The following is an 18,247-nucleotide window of genomic DNA, read 5'->3' as shown; positions in this document are numbered from 1 at the left end:
AAAGAAACTGCTTATCAGTTTTCTAAAATGTTTAAATGTTACTGTGAATTCCTTATAGTTTATATGAATTCTTATTGATTTACTTCATTGCCAACATTTTGCAAGGTCAGTCTTTTTAATTTTCTAGTATGTGTGTATAATAGTATCTCACTGTGGTTTTTAGTTGCATTTCACTAATGACTAATAAGCCCCGCTGGTGGCTCAGATGGTAAAGAATCTGACCTGCAGTGCTGGAGATCCTGGTTCAATCCCTGGGTTGGAAGGATCCCCTGGAGGAGGAAATGGCAGTCCACTCGTTTCTTGCCTGAAAAATCCCATTCAGCATCTTTTCATGTGCTTATTATCCGTCTGGATATCTTTCTGAGGGGTGTTGTCATACTGGGGTGTTTGCTTTATTATTGAGTTTTGAGAGTTCTTTATTCTCAATATAAATTCTTTTTCAGAGTGACTTCATTTCTCCTTTAAATGGATCATACTTCTGGTGTTATAGCAAAGAAATATTTGCCAAACCCAAGTGATAAAAGTTTAATCCTATTTCTTTCAGAAGTTTTATAGTTTTAGATTTTCTATTTAGATCTGTAATCCATTTTGAGTTAATCTTTGTGTACATAGAAAAGTATGGATTGAAATTCTTTTTTTTTTTTTGGCATATGGATACCTAATTGTTGCAGCACTATTTGTTGAAAAAAAAAATCCTTTCTCCACAATTGCCTTTGCACTGATACTGAAAATCAGTTGCCCATATATGTACTGGTTTGGTTCTGGACCATACTTCTTGATTACTGTAGCTTCAAAAAGTTTTAAAATCAGATTGTTTAAGTCCTCCAACTTTGTTTTTCTTATTCAAAGTTGTTCTGGGTACTTGGGATCCTTTGCATTTTTATTTGAATTTAGGATCAGTTTTTAAATTCCCTTCCTTACATACAATTCTACCAAAATTCCACCCATTTCTTTGGTCATCTCCAAAACCACATTTTCCAAAAAAGGCTTTCCAGATCCCAAGTGAAAGGAGTTTCTCTTTCTTCTGTGCACCATTCACACTTCATCATGCTTTTATTTCACTTATTCATATTTGGCTACATGTATTTGTCTGATCTCCCCTGCCATATAGTAAACCTCTCAAGATCCAGGAATCTTGACTTTGTTCCCTCTGTCTGCTGAAAACCTAATTTTATACTTTGCAGGAGTGAGTCTGACACTAAGAGATGTCTGTGAAGACATCTAGCTCATTTCCTGCCTGTTGTCAAGTAATCTGACAGATTTAGAATCGTTTTTTCTATTGCTACCTCCAAGACGGCTCATTCTTTATTATTTCTATTGATACTAATGCAATTTTAAAGAAAAATAAGATAATTGTTTTCCAAGTATCAAATATACTATATTTGACTTGTGGTGCTAGTTATATGCAGCTTAACAATTGTCTTAACAATCTACTAATTGTTCACATTCTCCCTATTCATTGAACTTTTGGGAAAATGCTCATCCACAAAGACATCAATGATATCTTTGGCTGCCAAGGGCAGTGGTACCTCACCTCAGACCTACTGTGTTTCTAGTGGTTCCCTCCAATCCTACTCTAGCCCTCCACTGGGGGAACTGCAGTTAAAAGCCTGTTATTTCTCAGGAAGAGTTTCTGTAGGAAGTATAATCATGTCCTTTTTATGGGGATGTTCAGTCTAGAGATTCGGCAGCAGAGGAATAGGTTTAACTTTCTTTGTAGAGCCTAAACTTTTCCGTGCTTGTTAGGAACATATACAATGAGGAAATTGTTTTAGCGCCTAACAAATTAGCAGCATAATGATATGCTTGGGAAAATTAGCTTTCCTATTACATGCGGGCATTATGTTGGTGTGACAGTCACCTTAGTAATGTTTTCTCTGTAAGCAATTTAAGATTTAAGACACTTAAGAAAGGCTTTTTGTTTTCTTTCTTAGTCTTTTCACATTCGTTACATCTGGTGAGATCATATGAACCCCGTTTATTTGCAGCCCAGCACTAATCTTTTTTAAAGGATCACATGTTTGAAAGGATAGTACCCAATTCACTGGAAGATAGAAATCCTTTTAGAGTTTTGTCCTAGAGTAAAAACTTGGTTAGTGGTTAAAGAAAATTCATATTAAAATCTTAAATACAATTATATAACATTTTAAAAGATGATGAACTTAGTTGATTCCATTAAACACTACAGCAGTTAAGCCTGTTTCTGCAGCATCCTTGCAAAGATTCCCTCTTGATCAGAGTCCTTGAGAGGCCCCTGAAATCATTGTCAATATCATCATTATCATTATGGATTTGATTCCTTTAGAAGATTCTAGGAAAATAAAGAAATGGGTAGGGGATGTGTGTGTGTATATACAGTGAGAACAATGCTCAGACATTTGATGTAGGCATGGCAAACGAAGGAAGTGGTAGGAACGAGACGATCAAGGAGGAAGGGACCAAACCTGTTTGAAGATCAGCAGGTTGGTATGAATAAGGGGAGTGTGGTGGGCAGAATAATGTCCCTCCCTTCCCCACAAGGTAGCCAGCTGTGAAAATGTTACTGTACACGGCAAAGCGGACTACAGATATTTTAGGGAAAAAATCCAAGAGGATTTCTATCTTCTAATAAATTGCCTTTTAAACACATGATGCTTTGTTAAAGATTAGTGCTGGGCTGCAAATAAACAGCGGAGAAGGCAATGACACCCCACTCCAGTCCTCTTGCCTGGAAAAATCCCATGGGCAGAGGAGCCTGGTAGGCTGTAGTCCATGGGGTCGCTGAGGGTCAGACATGACTGTGCGACTTCACTTTCACTTTTCACTTTCATGCATTGGAGAAGGAAATGGCAGCCCACTCCAGTGTTCTTGCCTGGAGAATCCCAGGGACGGCAGAGTCTGATGGGCTGCTGTCTATGGGGTCGCACAAAGTCGGACACGACTGAAGTGACTTAGCAGTAGCAGCAAATAAACAGGGTTCATATACTCACCAGATGTAACGAATGTGGAAAGACTAAGGAAGAAAAAACAAACACGCCATTCATAAGTGTCTTGAGCCTTACATTGCTCACAAGAGGAATCATTACCCAAGGTGAGTGTCACATAAAGCCTGAGTGTGATGGGAAAAGGGGATCCTGAGAGGAGATGGTGAGAAGAGTAGCCTGGATTATCCTGCAGAGGGGCCTAATCTAATCACCTGGGTCCTTAAAAGAGAACACATCCCAGCTGAGCTTAGAGTCAGAGGGGGACATAATCTTGGAAGAATATACCGAGAGGATGCAAGCTTGCTGGCAGTGAAGGTGGACAAAGTGAGGGCACAAGCCAAGGGATGTGAGTGGCCTCTGAGAACCAGACAAAGCAAGGAAATATTCTCTCCTAGAGCCTCCAGGAGGAGCACACCCTGCCGATACCTGGATTTTAGCCAGACGAGAACTGTGTTGGATCCCTGACCTCCAGAAGGGTGAGGTGAGAAATCCATGCTGGCTGAAGGCATTAGGTTTGTGTAATTTGCTACAGCAGTAGTAGAAAACTAACATAGGGAAGATCTGTGTAAGAGGTGGAGATGGTCTGATGGAGAGGGAGGCTGGGGTGAGGATTCTGGTGCAGGGGGATCACGGGGCGCTGAGGCAGAGCTGGCAGTACTGTCTCGCAGACTATTTGGAGTGAGAACATTGGAGCAGAGGAATAGAATAAACCTCTACCAGAAAAAAAAAGTGAAACAGTGACAGGGCTTCTGTGATGGTGGATGTGGGAGTGGAAAAGGACAGATTGATACGAGCCTTATTTTGAAGAAATTGGCTACAGGTTTAATAACTCCACGCTGGGGAGTTAGTCGACGTATAAACTGAGTGTGCGTGTCCTCTCAAAATTCTCATGTTGAAACCCTGTTTCCCAGTGTTAGGAGGCAGGGCCTTTGGGAAGTAAATAGGATTAAGTGAGGTCCTGAGAGTGGACCCCTCTGGAATAATAGAATCAGTGTTCTTATAAGGATCTCAAGAGAGCTTGTGTCTCTCCGCCCTCGGTCATATGAGGATACAGTGAGAAGTCTGCTGTCTTCCAGCGAGGAAACACCAACACCCTGATCTCAGACTGAGCCTTCAGAGCTTGAGGAATATGCTCGTTGTTTTAAGCTACCCAATTTATGGTAATCTGTTACAGCATCCCAGGTTGACAAAGATGGTCCAGGATGCCTTAGAGTTTGGAACTGACTGGAGAATGCTGAAACCCAGGGGAGTGGGCAGCTGGTTTCAGGGAGAAGTAAAGGAGCTGGTTTCAAACACACTTGACTTTCTGAGGACACTGGGTAACTTGGGCAGGAACTGGGAATAGGGGCTGGCACCCAGGAGAAAGGAACAGTAGAGATGCAGACCCAGGGTTATCCTGCTGGTAGCAGTAGTTGTGCTGTACGGGAGTAGCTATGATCTCTGGGGGTTGATGGGAGCAAAGGGTTGCATGTAGATGAAGGTCCAAGGACAACAGAAGGTGATAAATTTACTAAGCCCCTATTATGTGTGAGGAACTAGGCTCCTATGAAAGTTCTGACCCCAAGTCAGGGGAGTAAGCACCTGCTTGATCTCATGAGTGCTCCTTGCACATGGCCAGGATGATAAGCAAAACAGGTAAGACGTGGGCATGCAAATATCTTTGGTCATTTACACTTCCTGACGCTGATGGGAAAAAACCAACCAGGATCATCAGTCCACTCAGGCTTCTCCAATGAGCAGGCTCAATTTAACCCTTCTGTAAACAGGTCTTCTCTAATGACCACTTTTACCTGCCTCACAAATTCAAGTTCCTTCCAAACCTTTCTCCAGGGAGTTATATAGGCCCTCTGCATCAGGTCTTCTTACTGTAATATCAATTACCCTATGGCAGGGGACACTGGAAGGCCACCGAAAGGGTTTATGTTCAGGGCAGGCTTCCTGAGACTAGGTCACTGGGTCAGATTCCTGCCGTGTTCTTGCCTCTTCATTTCTGTGCTCCAAGGAGGCATACCTGGTACAATTACCACCACCCACACTTTTTCCCACGAAGTCTAGCCTCTTGCTACTGAATTTACTAACAACCCATTTTATTCCACTGATGGAACGTGGTGCCTTTCCTCTGTAGAACCCGATAATGCTGCTCTTCAAATGTATTTCTTACGACAGTCCTATAAAGTAGGCCTTGATGGGAAAAATTCCTATTTGCACTATTTAGGTGATTGTGATTGAAGCTTTCAACAAACCCAGACCTACTTTGCTTTCAGTTCAGTCGCGTCTGACTTTGTGATCCCATTGACTGCAACGTGCCAGGCTTCCCTGTCTATCACTAACTCCTGGAGCTTGTTCAAACTCATGTCCTTTGAGTCAGTGATGCCATCCAACCATCTCATCCTCTGTTGTCCCCTTCTCCTGCCTTCAATCTTTCCCAGCATCAGGGTCTTTCCCAGTGAGTCTGTTCTTCGCATCAGCTGGCCAAAGTATTGGAGCTTCAGCTTCAGCATCAGTCCTTCCAATACTTTGCTTGAGAGGAGGAAAATAGGTTTGTGCCAGGAACTACTAGCTGGACAGGTGCTGAGGATTAGATGTGCTTTTCATTAAGGGACTCTTTGATAGAAACTGAAAAAGGCTGTAATTAATGGGTTCAAATACTAGAGCAGAATAATCAGTAACTGGGATTTGGCTCTAGTGGTAAAGAACCCGCCTACCAATGCTGAAGACATCAGACTCTGGTTTGATCCCTGGGTCAGGAAGATCCCCTGGAGGAGGGCATAGCAACCTACTCGTGTTCTTACCTGGAGAATCCCCATGGACATAGGAACCTGGAGGGCTAGTCTGTAGGGTCACAGAGTTGAACACGACTCAAGTGACTTGGCATACAGCACAGGGATTAGAAAACTTTCAAACTTCACTCTTCTAACCATTCATTGCTAAAGTGAAAGTCGCTGTCTTTTCCTACTCTTTGTGACCCCATGGACTTTACAGTCCATGGAATTCTCCAGGCCGGAATACTGGAGTGGGTAGCCTTTCCCTTCTCCAGGGGATCTTCCCAACCCAGGGATTGAACCCAGGTCTCCTGCATTGCCGGTGGATTCTTTACCAACTGAGCTATTAGGGAAGCCCATTCATCACTAACAGGTTCTTCAAAGTAGGATAGCCATTGAATAACATTGAATAAGTGTTTAATCTTGGATAAATTAAAATGACTTGTTAAATAAGGTGCCTGTAGATTTTGAACCTCCCCAATTAGCACCCTTAGGTTTGGCCACCATCTTCTTGGTATTTAGTCACCGATTTAGAATTTTTCCAGTATGGAATGGAACCCTAATATTAAAGCCTGGATTTCTGAGGGTCCATGGGTAGAGCTAGTTATGGAATGCTGTGGGCTCACAAGTAATAGATCTGATCATAAACCTCTCTGCTCACACAAAAGCAATGGTGTGAGCAGCAACCTTGAATCTTGAGCAGAATCTTGAATTTTGCCCTTCCTGGAGGGTCGGCAAGCCTGTAGATGCAGGTGTCTTATGACATTGTGAGGGGATAGAACTGGTGGAAGAGAACTGATAATCTCTGGAGTTTGAATTTTCATAAAAGCCTTTCTTTTTTTCAAGATAGTGTAAATGTGTCCACCTGTGTTCTCATCCTAGACCCTCAGTGCAAAAACTAAGGGCTGAGATATTGTCTCTGAGGTTTCTGGTTGTAACTAACAGTTCTGATAGTGCATACGGACCTTTACTCTGTAAATGAAATTGAAGCTGTGTCACATGTGCAGCTTATTCCAAAACATGGAGTCCTCATCAAAACAGGATGTACCTTCTCTGGAACTGATAATCTGTTTGATGTCTGTACTACTTCTGTTTCAGAATCAGCCATGCTTGTGCTTAGAATGAATAGCCCATGGAGAGTCAGTCAAAAAGACAAAGGGAAGGTACAGTTATAAATGAATAGGTTTGCAGATAAAAAGTATACAAAACATACTCAAATAATAACCAAAATAGTTTATAACTTACAACTCTTTCACAAAAAAAATAGCAAACTATAATTAATGCTTTCTACCCTTAGGAAAAGGACATTACAAATGCTGGACATCCAGACATTAACTGTATTCCTTATATTTAATTTCCACATTTCACATTTAATACCTATAAGTTTGCCAAGTCCTACTTCACATGTCCTTTATAAAGTACTTCACTTTGTAATGATTATTGTAGAATTGCCTTGCTGGCATGTGGTCACTGGGCACTTAGAATGTGGCTGGTTCAAACTGAGATGTGCTATAAATGGAAAGCTTACCTGATTTTGGAAACTTAGGATAAAAAAAGAATGTAAAACCCCAATTTTTATATTATTTTAGATATATTACATAAATTACCAAAATTCATTGTTTCTTTTTCCCTTTTTAAATGTGGCTATAAAATGTTTAAAGTGACACGGGCCTCACGGGATCCTCATATTGGACAGCAGTGAGCCAGAACATGTGAAAACAAAGCAGCCACCAGGGAAAGCCCCAGCTATAGCTTTCATGTACCAGCATCTCATGTGCCTACTATCTGCTTTTGAAAGAGAATAATCTGGCTACTTTTATGCATGCTTTTAATTTCTTTAGTGAACATATATTTACTTCTTACAGGAAGTAAAAATGTTGCATTCTGTTTATCACTTTAGAGTTACAAAAGAGGGACTGGCATTTGAGACATTCACACACAGTGAATAAATCAAATTCCCCTATTACTTGTGATATATACCTTGCACCTTGTATCAGGTACAAAATGAGGCACCTAGAGGTAGGAGTGGAAATCTGGGAGAACACGAGAGCTCACTATCTACCTGTCCGCAAGTTACAACTCTCATCAGAATGAACCTGAGGCACCATTACACCAGTGACTGAGCCACTGTGCTCACACTGCCCCTCGTTTCTGTGAGAAAGAGGAGCTGTTCTTCTGGGCGAGAATTAGAAATACACACCTAGTCAATAATGGCCAAGTATCTGCAATTTTGTTTTCCTCCCATATCTAGTGTGTAAGTGAGGCCTTTTGCAATAAACATCACCCATTCTAATCATCTGCCATAAAGGGACTTGTCTGTAAATTATTTAAAATGTTGATGACTAATTTTTCCCAGTAAAATACACCATTAATGCTGCTCTTATTTTCCCCTAGCTGGTAAAATATGATTTATTTTGAAATGTTGTTGTGTTCCAGCAACATACCGGAACACTTTTTTCAAAAGCCTCCTTCTACAGGGACCCCAACCATCTTCAGGCCTCTCTGTGAGGTCACGTGACATGTGAGTTTCTACTAATACTCTGGTGCATTCACTTCTGCCAAAGCAACTGGCACGACCACCCCCTGCCGGTGCAGCTCTCGGAGAACATCCAAGATCGAATCTAACTCCGTTCGGAACTTGTCCAGCTCCCGATTCTTCAGCTGTGCAAGTCTTTTCCATTTCTCAATTTCTTTGTTTTGCTCGGCTTCTACTACTTGGTGTGTCTGCTGTATTATCTGCAAATTAAAAATACCACATTACTGTTAGAGCTTATCATGGGGGTAGTGAGCCTCGAACAGCTTCTAGGAGCTCAACTGGGCCAATGCTGACAAGGATAATCTGGCAAGCTATGTATCAGAGGGGATGGGGCAGAGGGAGAGGAGCCTTACCTAACAGGCCCCATTGGATCAATAAAGGCTTATAAACAAAGAGAAAGTGGGAATTTTAGTATCTAATTCTGATAGGGAGTTAAGAAGTTTAAAGTTTTTCATTTGAAGCCTGGGTTGGGGGCAGGGCAGGATACCATTTAAAACATTTAATACTCTGGAATGAATTCAGACATCCCTAAAATCCTGTTCTTAAGAACTGTACTTGAGATGCAATCAAGACAGTTTTAACGCAATATGTCAACACTAATGAATCATACGTTGACACCTATCATGTGCCAGTCTTGGCTTTAAGTCTTACATATGTTAACATTTAATCTTGTAACACACTAGGAGATATTCTACATATCCATCTTCATTTAACAGGTAGGGAAAGAGAGTCACAAATAAGTAAAAAAAAAGAGGCCATTGAAGGCAGAGTTAGAGTTCACACACAGGCGGGCTGGCCCCAGGGCTCCTGCTCTTAACTACCCATACTAGACTGCCTTGTTTATGCGGATCAGTTTTTTTCAGCTGTGAAATAAGTACCTTGTCCAGTAACTTGCAATACTGTTCTTATAATTTTATTAATAAAATACCTTACCAGAAGGGAAATGTTAATCATAGACATTACAAACCACATAAAGCTAGACATAAAAAAAATAACTGGTTATGGCAACAAAGCCAATAATGTTTCCAGACATTATACATGCTGAACCTCTGCAAGAAAAATTTTAATTCTGCCTGGCTATAGAATAATTATTTCATAATTTATTAATGAAATAATAGAATTTCAGACATTGCATAAATAGGTGCTTGAGTTATGGGGAATACAAAATGCTGTATGAATTTTCAATTCATTATTTTGATGTCTCATTAAAACTTGGCATTTAATGATTTGTCAATCATATTCAGACATAACTGACATAACATTGTACAAGTTTAAGGTATACAATTAAAAGACACTAACTCTTTGGAACAAAAATTATGACTAACCTAGACAGCATATTAAAAAGCAGAGACACTACTTTGCCAACAAAGGTCTGTCTAGTCAAGGCTGTAGTTTTTCCAGTAGTCACGTATAGATGTGACAGTTGGACTATAAAGAAAGCTGAGTGCCGAAGAATTGATGCTTTTGAACTGTGGTGTTGGAGAAGACTCTTGAGAGTCCCTGCAAGGAGATCCAACCAGTCTATCCTAAAGGAGATCAGCCCTGGGTGTTCATTGGAAGGACTGATGTTGAAGCTGAAGCTCCATTACTTTGCCACCTGATGCGGAGAGCTGACTCATTTGAAAAGACCCTGATGCTGGGAAAGATTGAAGGCAGGAGGAGAAGCAGACGACAGGATGAGATGGTTGGATGGCATCGCCGACTCAATGGACATGAGTTTGGGTAAACTCTGGGAGCTGGTGATGGACAGGGAGGCCTAGCGTGCTGCAGTCCATGGGGTCACAAAGAGTCGGACACGACTGAGCAGACAAATACTCTTTTTGATATGTCCCCATGTGGGTTCGACTTGCATTTCCCTCATAATTAGTGATGTTGAGTATCTTTTCATATAGCTGTGGGGCCTTTAAATATCTTCTTTGGAACAATGTCTATTCAGATCCTTTGCCCAGTTTTTAAATAAGTTTTTTTTTTGCTATTGAGTTGTATGAGTCACAGCTTGCCTTTACATCATGTTGATTATTTCCTTGGTTGTGCAGATGCTTTTTTAGTTTGATGTGGTCTCATTTGCTTATACAATTTATTTTGTTGCTTGCACTTTAGGTATCACATCCAAAAGGGATCTATGATAAGACACGTATCAACAAACTTTTACCCTGTGTTTTATTCTAAGAATTTAATGGTTTCTGGTCTTTAATCCATTTAGAGTAATTTTTGTGAATGGTATAAGACAGGGATCTAGTTTGTCTTTTGCATGTAAACATTACATTTCCCAAGAACCATTTATAATGAAAAGTGTCTTTTCTCCACTGAGTATTCTTGGCTCCCTTATCAAATATGTATACATGGATTTATTTCTGGGTTCTAGATTCTATTCCTTTGGGTTATGTGTTTGCCAGGACCATACTGTTTTGATTACCTCAGCTTTGTAATATAGTTTGAAAAGGAAATGGAGATAACTCCTGCTTTGTTGTTCTTCCTTAGGACTGCTTTGACTCTGGTCTTTGTGGTTCCATACAAATTTCAGAATGCTTTTTCTATTAGTATAAAAAATGCCATTGGAATCTTGACATAGATCACAGTGAATCTACAGATGGCTTTGGACATTTTACAGTATCAATTCTTATAAATCATAAACACTGAATACCTTTGTCTTTAATTTCTTTCATCGATGCCTTATAGTTATCAACATACAGATCTTTTACCTCCTCGGACAGATTAATTTTCAAGTATTTTCTTCTTTTTGATATTATTATAAATGGAATTATTTTATTCTTCAGATAATTTGTTGTTAGTATATAGAAGCAGTACTGACTTTTGTATACTAATTTTGGTATCAGAGAACTTTACTAGATTTGCTGACTAACCAGCAGGTTTTAGGTAGACTCTTTATGATTTTCTCTATGTTAAATAACGCCATTCACAAATAGAGACAATTTCATTCTTTGCCTGGCTGCTCCGGCTAAGGCCTCTAATACTGTGTTGAATAATGAGCATCCTTGTTTCTGATCTTAGCGGAAAAGCTTCCAACCTGTCACTATTGATTTTGATAACTGAAAGGCAATCCACTCCAGTACTCTTGCCTGGAGAATTCCATGGACAGAGGAGTCTGGTGGGCTACAGTCCATGCAGTCACAAAGAGTCGGACATGACTGAGAGACTAACACACACACATGTGGTCCTGTTATATATGGCCTTTATCATGTTGAAGTATGTTATTTTTATACCTAATTTGTTGAGAGTTTTTATCAAGAATGGGTGTGTGTGTTAAATGTTTTTTCTATACTGATTGAGATGTGTGTGTGTGCTTAGTCGTGTCCAACGCTGTGCCGTTCCATGGACTGTAGCCTGCCAGGCTCGTCTGCCCATGAAATCTTCCAGGCAAGAATACTGGAGTGGGGTGCTATTTCCTACTCCAGGAGATCTTCTCACCCAGGGATTGACCCTGTGTCTCTTGTGTCTCCTGCATTGGCAGGAAGATTCTTCACCACTAGTGCCACCTTGGAAGCCCTGCCTAAGATGATATGATTTTTATCTTCAGTTAGAATCTGAAAAAGAGTATGTGTATATGTATAAATGAATCACTTTGCTGTAAACCAGAAACTAACACAGCATTGTAAATCAACTACTCCAATAGAAAACAGAACACAACAATGAAGTCAAAAGATTGCTCTAGCACCACATATGGTGAAACCTTTGCATTTTCTAGTGGAGACTTGCTTCCTAGATTAGTAGAGATGTTTGTAAGAAGCTACATGGTAGTATTTTTTTTGGTCTTGTGTTTTTTTTTTTTTTTTTCCAGAACTGAAACTATGGAAGAAATTTAGTATTTTCAGTCAGGTGTGAAGGGGACCCTTTAAACCTGTGGTTTTCCTTGCTATTCAGAAGCTGCCCTCAGTTCTGAGTTTGCAATTTTATTGGAGTAGTTGATTTATAATGTTGTGTTAGTTTCAGGTGTACTGAAAGTGATTCACTCATACCTATACAAATATTCTTTTTCAGATTTTTTTTCTATATAGGTTACTATAGAATACTGAGTAGAATTCTGTGCTATACAGTAGGTCCCTATTGGTTATACATGCAGTGGTGTGCCTACAGTAATCCCTAACTCCTAATTTATCCCTCTCTTATATCACATTTCCCCTTTGGTAACCGTAAGTTTGTTTTTGAAAGTCTGTTTTGTAAATATGTTCATTTGTTATCATTTTTTTAGATTCCACATACAAGCAATATAGTAAGATATCTTTCTTTCTCTGACTTGCTTCACTTGGTATGATAATCTCTAGGTTCATCAGTGTTGTTGCAAATGGTATTACTTTGTTCTTATGGCTGAGTAATATTCCATTGTATGTATGTACCATATCTTCTTTATCCATTCCTCTGTTGATGGACATTTAGGTTGCTTCCCTATCTTAGCTATTGTAAACAGTGCTGCAATGAACACAGGGGTGCATGTAGCTTTTTGAATTATGGTTTTCTTCAGATATATGCCCAGGAGTGGGACTGCTGGGTCATATGGTATTTCAATGTTTAGCTTTTTAAGGAACCTCCCTACTGTTCTCCAGAGTGGTTGTGCCAATTTACATTCCCACTAACAGCATGTGAGAGTCCCCCTTTCTCCACACCCTTTCCAGCACTTACTGTGTGTACGCTTTTTCATGATGGCCATTCTGGTAAGAGGCGCTATCTCACTGCAGATTTGATTTGCATTTCTTTGGTTATTAGTGATGCTGAGCATCTTTTCTTTCCTTTTTGGCCATCTGAATATGTTCTTTGACAAAGTATCTATTTAGATCTTCTGCCAATGTTTGATTGTCTTGCTTTTTTGATACAGAGCTGTATGAGCTGTTTACTGAAATGACTTAAATATGTAAGATGGTTCCCAAGAGTTCTACTCCCAGGGTAAAATGCCTATCTTTTAGGCATTCCTCAATGATTAAGAACATAATACAAAAGCTGTTTCTCTATTTTTCTAGATATAAGGTAAACCAATCTTCAGGTATTTGAGAATTAGTCTTATTTTCTCTTAAAAGGTAAACATTTATCTATAATAAAACCAATATATAATGAAAACATTCTGAAAGAAGTAATCTGTTAGGGATGACAAAAACATAGTAAACTGGAAGTACTTAAATGTGAAGAACTGTACAAATATGTAAATATGATTTACTAGTTTACCTGCTGAAGCTCCTGTTCTCTTTGCTCATGTCTCATTTCCATCTGTTTGATTTTCTTTTCTAAGACCATAAAATGTTTCATCTCCGGTGTATGATTTTCTTTGGCTTCTCTCAATTCTTCCAAGAGTTTTGTAATCTAAGGTTGAGATATGGGGCATTCATGTCAATGTATGGCAAAACCACTACAATACTGTAAAGTAATTAGCCTCCAATTGAAATAAATAAATTTATATTTTAAAAGAGACATAAAATAAATGGGAAATTATAACAAGGAAATAATTCATTTTCCACTGGCAATCATTAGAAGTAAGACCATTCACTGCATATTCTTTGTATAAAATTTCTTTAGACCAGAGCCTTCTTGTTAACATCAAAGGTATCTGGAGTTGTTAGAGTAATAGCTTTCATTTCTTTGGTCCAGAAAGTAAAGGCTCATCCTAGCCCTGAACTGACCTCATATTTGAAAAGGTTCCAGATGACTGGACCACTTTCTCCCTCCCAGGTATGCAGGCTGGCTGTAGTGCTCAAAATTAAGTTGGGCACTTTCTTTGATGTATTCAGCCTTGCTACAAAGTATATGTTAATAGTGTGACTACTTTTTGGATTAAATAATACATTTAAAGCACACAGAGAGTTGAATAAATATGTCAACCTCCTATAATTCTATTTCTAATTCTCTTCTAGTTCTTATCATCTTATAACTTATAATAATTCATTCCACATGGGAACATACACATATGAACAGAGATAAGTAAGTGCTGAACTCCTTCTGTGCTGGCTGTGTCTTAGGCTCTGGAGTGCACAGTCCCTGTCCTCACAGAGGTGACAGTCTAGCATAGCACCTCCTTTTTCACGTCATGGCCCAGAAAAGAAAAAGGTAAAATTTTTATGGCACCAGGGAGTGAAATGGAGGTGATATGAGGGATCTCTATATTGCACGTCATAAAGCAATAGCAGTCTTTATACCATATAATTACAATAACCTGCCAACTGTTATCAAAATGAAAAATAATTAACAAGCAAATGAAAATGGATAAAGTTAACAATTACGTTTTACAAGGAACCATCTAGTACCTAAAAACACCAATAATACTTAAAAAAAAAAAAGAACCAATATACTCTTCTGAGGTTAGTTTAAAAAATGTGAAAATATAAGCAAATTAAATCAGTTGCAAATCTAAATAGTTTAAATGTAGGCCATCCTGGATATCACCAGTGACCAAATAAATAAACAGACCTTAATGGGGATGACTTACAGAAAGGGTGGGAAGATGTTGTACATACCACACCATGGTGTTCAGTGGTGGGCAAAAAAATCTTGTCTAAAAACAAAATTGTAAAAAACAAACCCCTGCAAACAAAAACTACCCCCAAACAAAACAAGCAATGATTATTGAACAAAGAAAGTTGTCAGAGGCACTGTCATACATGTATTAGTCAAATATCACTTCATCCTCTACAAACATCTTAATGATTGAAAACTGACTGAGTTTATTTTTAGACCACCTTTCCAGTCACCATTATCTTGTGACCACAGGTAACCCATTCTGGGTACACCAGGAAAGTTCTAGTCTAGAGGAAGGAGCAGGTGAGTGAAGACATGATATGTTGCGGTGGAGAGATGTGTGCACAGTAAGGTGGTGAGTGAGGGACACGTATCCTGAAGGAGAGGTGGCCGCAGGATTCTCAATCGGAGGCAGGTGCGTCTGAACTGAGTCTCAAAGGATAAGCAGTAATGAGTTATGGCAGTATTGTGGGCTGGGCGCTATGCTAAGCACTTTACAAATGTTGACTCAGTTGATCTTTTTTATCAGAATTTATATTTGTTTATGGTCTCATTACCCAAACAAAATATAAGCTCCATGCTGCTGCTGCTGCTAAGTGTCCAACTTAGCTTTCAGTCGTGTCCAACTCTGCGACCCCATAGACGGCAGCTCACCAGGCTCCCCCGTCCCTGGGATTCTCCAGGCAAGAACACTGGAGTGGGTTGCCATTTCCTTCTCCAATGCATGAAAGTGAAAAGTGAAAGTGAAGTCGTTCAGTCGTGTCCGACTCCTAGCAACCCCATGGACTGCAGCCTACCAGGCTCCTCCATCCATGGGATTTTCCAGGCAAGACTACTGGAGTGGGGTACCATTGCCTTCTCCAGATAAGCTCCATGAGAACTGGGATTTTGTCTTTGTTCTCTTCAGTTTTCCTAGCTCCTACAGCTGTGCACAGCAGAGAGCAGATGCTTAACGATTATCCATGAATAAATCAATGGAGTCACCTCTCAAAGATTAAACATTTGTTTGTAAATTACATAAGTTCAGAGACTTGGTTCTAGACAAAGAACAGAGATTACGTTCCTTCATTTGTACCTCTTACAAAGCACCTTTAAGAGTATAATTAAAGTTGAGTCTTTAAAAAAATTCTTATATTTTAGTGAATTTTTAGTGAGTATGTCCATTGGAGGCAACTGGATACATAAGGAAAGACGCATGATCAAGTGTTTCCTGCTTTAAAACACACACACACACACACAAATCTCAATATCCCTGGGACCAAACAACATCCAAAATGTATACTGTCTAAAGCTCTTATCATATCCGTTTGCTAAATAATCCAAACACCTAAAAAAAAAAAAAGAAAGGTGTGAGGTTAAAAAAAATGCTTCCTGCTCCTTGAACACTACAGAAAAACCTGGCAACAACCTGAATGTCCAATGACAGGGGACTGGTGAAAAAGTAAAGTAACCGAGAGCCTTGAACCTGGAGCCAGAGGTCCTGAGTCCTATGCTGGTATTTCAGTTATGGCCTGGCAACCTCAGTTTACTTTAACCACCTGATGAGAGAACACCAACTCATTGGCTGGGAAAGATTGAAGGCAAGAAGAAAAGGGGACAACAGAGGATGAGATGGCTGGATGGCATCACTGACTCAATGGATATGAGCTTGAGCAAACTCAGGGAGATAGTGAAGGACAGGGAAGCCTGGCGTGCTGCAGTTGATGGGGTCACAAAGAGTCGGACGTGACTTAGGGACTGAACAACCACCACCACCTCAGGTAAGTTATTTCATTTTTCTCACCATTAGTTTCTTTGTGTACAAAATGGGAATAACAGTACTGACTCTTTTGGGTTATTGTGAGAACCACACGGAACACTTAAAACAGTGCCTGCTGCTACTGCTAAGTCGCTTCAGTCGTGTCCGACTCTGTGCCACCCCATAGACGGCGGCCCACCAGGCTCCCCCGTCCCTGGGATTCTCCAGGCAAGAACACTGGAGTGGGTTGCCATTTCCTTCTCCAATGCATGAAAGTGAAAAGTGAAAGTGAAGTTGCTCAGTCATGTCTGACTAGTAGCGACCCCATGGACTGCAGCCTACCAGGCTCCTCTGTCCACGGGATTTTCCAGGCAAGAGTACTGGAGTGAGGTGCCATAAACAGTACCTAGTATATAGGAAACCCTTAATAAACAGTAACTATCATTATTACAATTTTGACTCCTATTATAAAATGTAGGTTCAAGTAAACATTTAGCCATACAGTGATCATAAGCCACCCCTGGTACTGTGGATACAGGCTAGGAAATAGCTTCACTTAGGTATGGAAATCAAACTAGAAATCCCGCCCATCTGTACTCTGTCAGTGGCATCCCTCTTGCCCCAACCTCAGAGCTCAGGCAGTGGCGCTGCCCAAAAACAGACCCTGAAAGCAAGCCCAACACAGCCAAGGATACGACCAGCAGACACACCCAGAGACCCAAGCTGAGCTGACTGGTGAAGAACCATCTCTGCCAAAGCAAACCTGACTCAAATGCACAGAGAATCAATGTGGGAATCAAGGGTCACAAAAAAATCCGGGTAAATATGACACTATTAAAGGAACCTAAAAAGGTTCAACAACTGACTTGAACTATGTTGAAAAAATTAAAATTACTAGTGTTTTCTTATAGCTCTATGAAACTGCTTTAAAAAACAAGCAGTCAAAAACCAGAATTCACCACTTTTGATACATACACAGTGTGCTTTCAATCCAGTCGATATATGAGACAACGATTTTCAAGCATTGGCTAACAGCACTGCAGGACTGCAATTCATGAGAGAGGGTAAACAAACAAGATGAGCTCTACAGCGACCTAGTGTGTTGGCTGGAGGCAATTTTGGAGTCACTAGAAACAGTAATCTGAGTAATTCCTGGAGCTTACACAGGCTAGAAACGGTTCATGTTCCCACTGGCCTGAGACGAAATGGTTCATAACACACAGGCCATCAGAGAGGACCTTTAGAGGGTTATTAGAGGTGGGATAAATAAGCTCTGTAAAACAGCTATTGTAAGTACAGTCCATATTAAAAGGCGGATTGTCATTAGCTTTATTCAGGAAACAAAGTGATTTCCTTAGTCTTCTAGTTAAACAGGCTTGGAAATCATGTGTTACAGCTTTTCTATTTTCAAAATATTTAGCTATTTCTAAACTAAGAACACGGTAACTTGACCAAAATTGATCTTCCTCTTCATCTGGCAAACATGAACACGTATTTCCTTTTACTGCTTTCCTAAAAATGTTACTTCAGGTCTGTGAGGTTCTGTAAGTTTATTACTTATACAACAAAATTTATGTATATTTTCAACAGTGAAAAGTATACAGAGTGTTCAACTACAGTCCTTCAGCTCCTGGAACAAGATGTTTAAGTGGATAGTTGTGTGACTGTGGAGTAGTTTACATTAATTTTTCCATGATGCAATTCAGTTTTAAGTTTTACTTTTATCATGTGATTTAATAAGCCCTCGAGTAATTTTTTAAAAATGATGTATAAGCTTCAAAGAATAGAA

General features: G+C 39.8%; 1 protein-coding gene across 2 annotated transcripts in view; it reads right to left on the bottom strand.

Moving 5' to 3' along the window:
- CEP162 (centrosomal protein 162) overlaps positions 6,938-18,247 on the bottom strand; it is a 95,552-nt gene continuing 84,242 nt past the window's right edge. For both annotated transcript variants that reach the window (XM_005684719.3, XM_018053180.1), the window contains 2 exons: positions 13,437-13,571; positions 6,938-8,461 (listed from right to left, as the gene is read on the bottom strand). In XM_005684719.3, coding sequence (XP_005684776.2) covers positions 8,258-8,461; positions 13,437-13,571 — 339 coding nt within the window. In that variant the 3' untranslated portion in view covers positions 6,938-8,257. The remainder of the gene's footprint in view (positions 8,462-13,436; positions 13,572-18,247) is intronic.

This window comes from Capra hircus, chromosome 9 (genome assembly GCF_001704415.2).
Source record: "Capra hircus breed San Clemente chromosome 9, ASM170441v1, whole genome shotgun sequence".
Classification (NCBI taxonomy): Eukaryota; Metazoa; Chordata; class Mammalia; order Artiodactyla; family Bovidae; genus Capra; species Capra hircus.
Note: the sequence above shows the minus strand (reverse complement) of the source record. Positions and strands in the feature narration are given on the sequence as shown.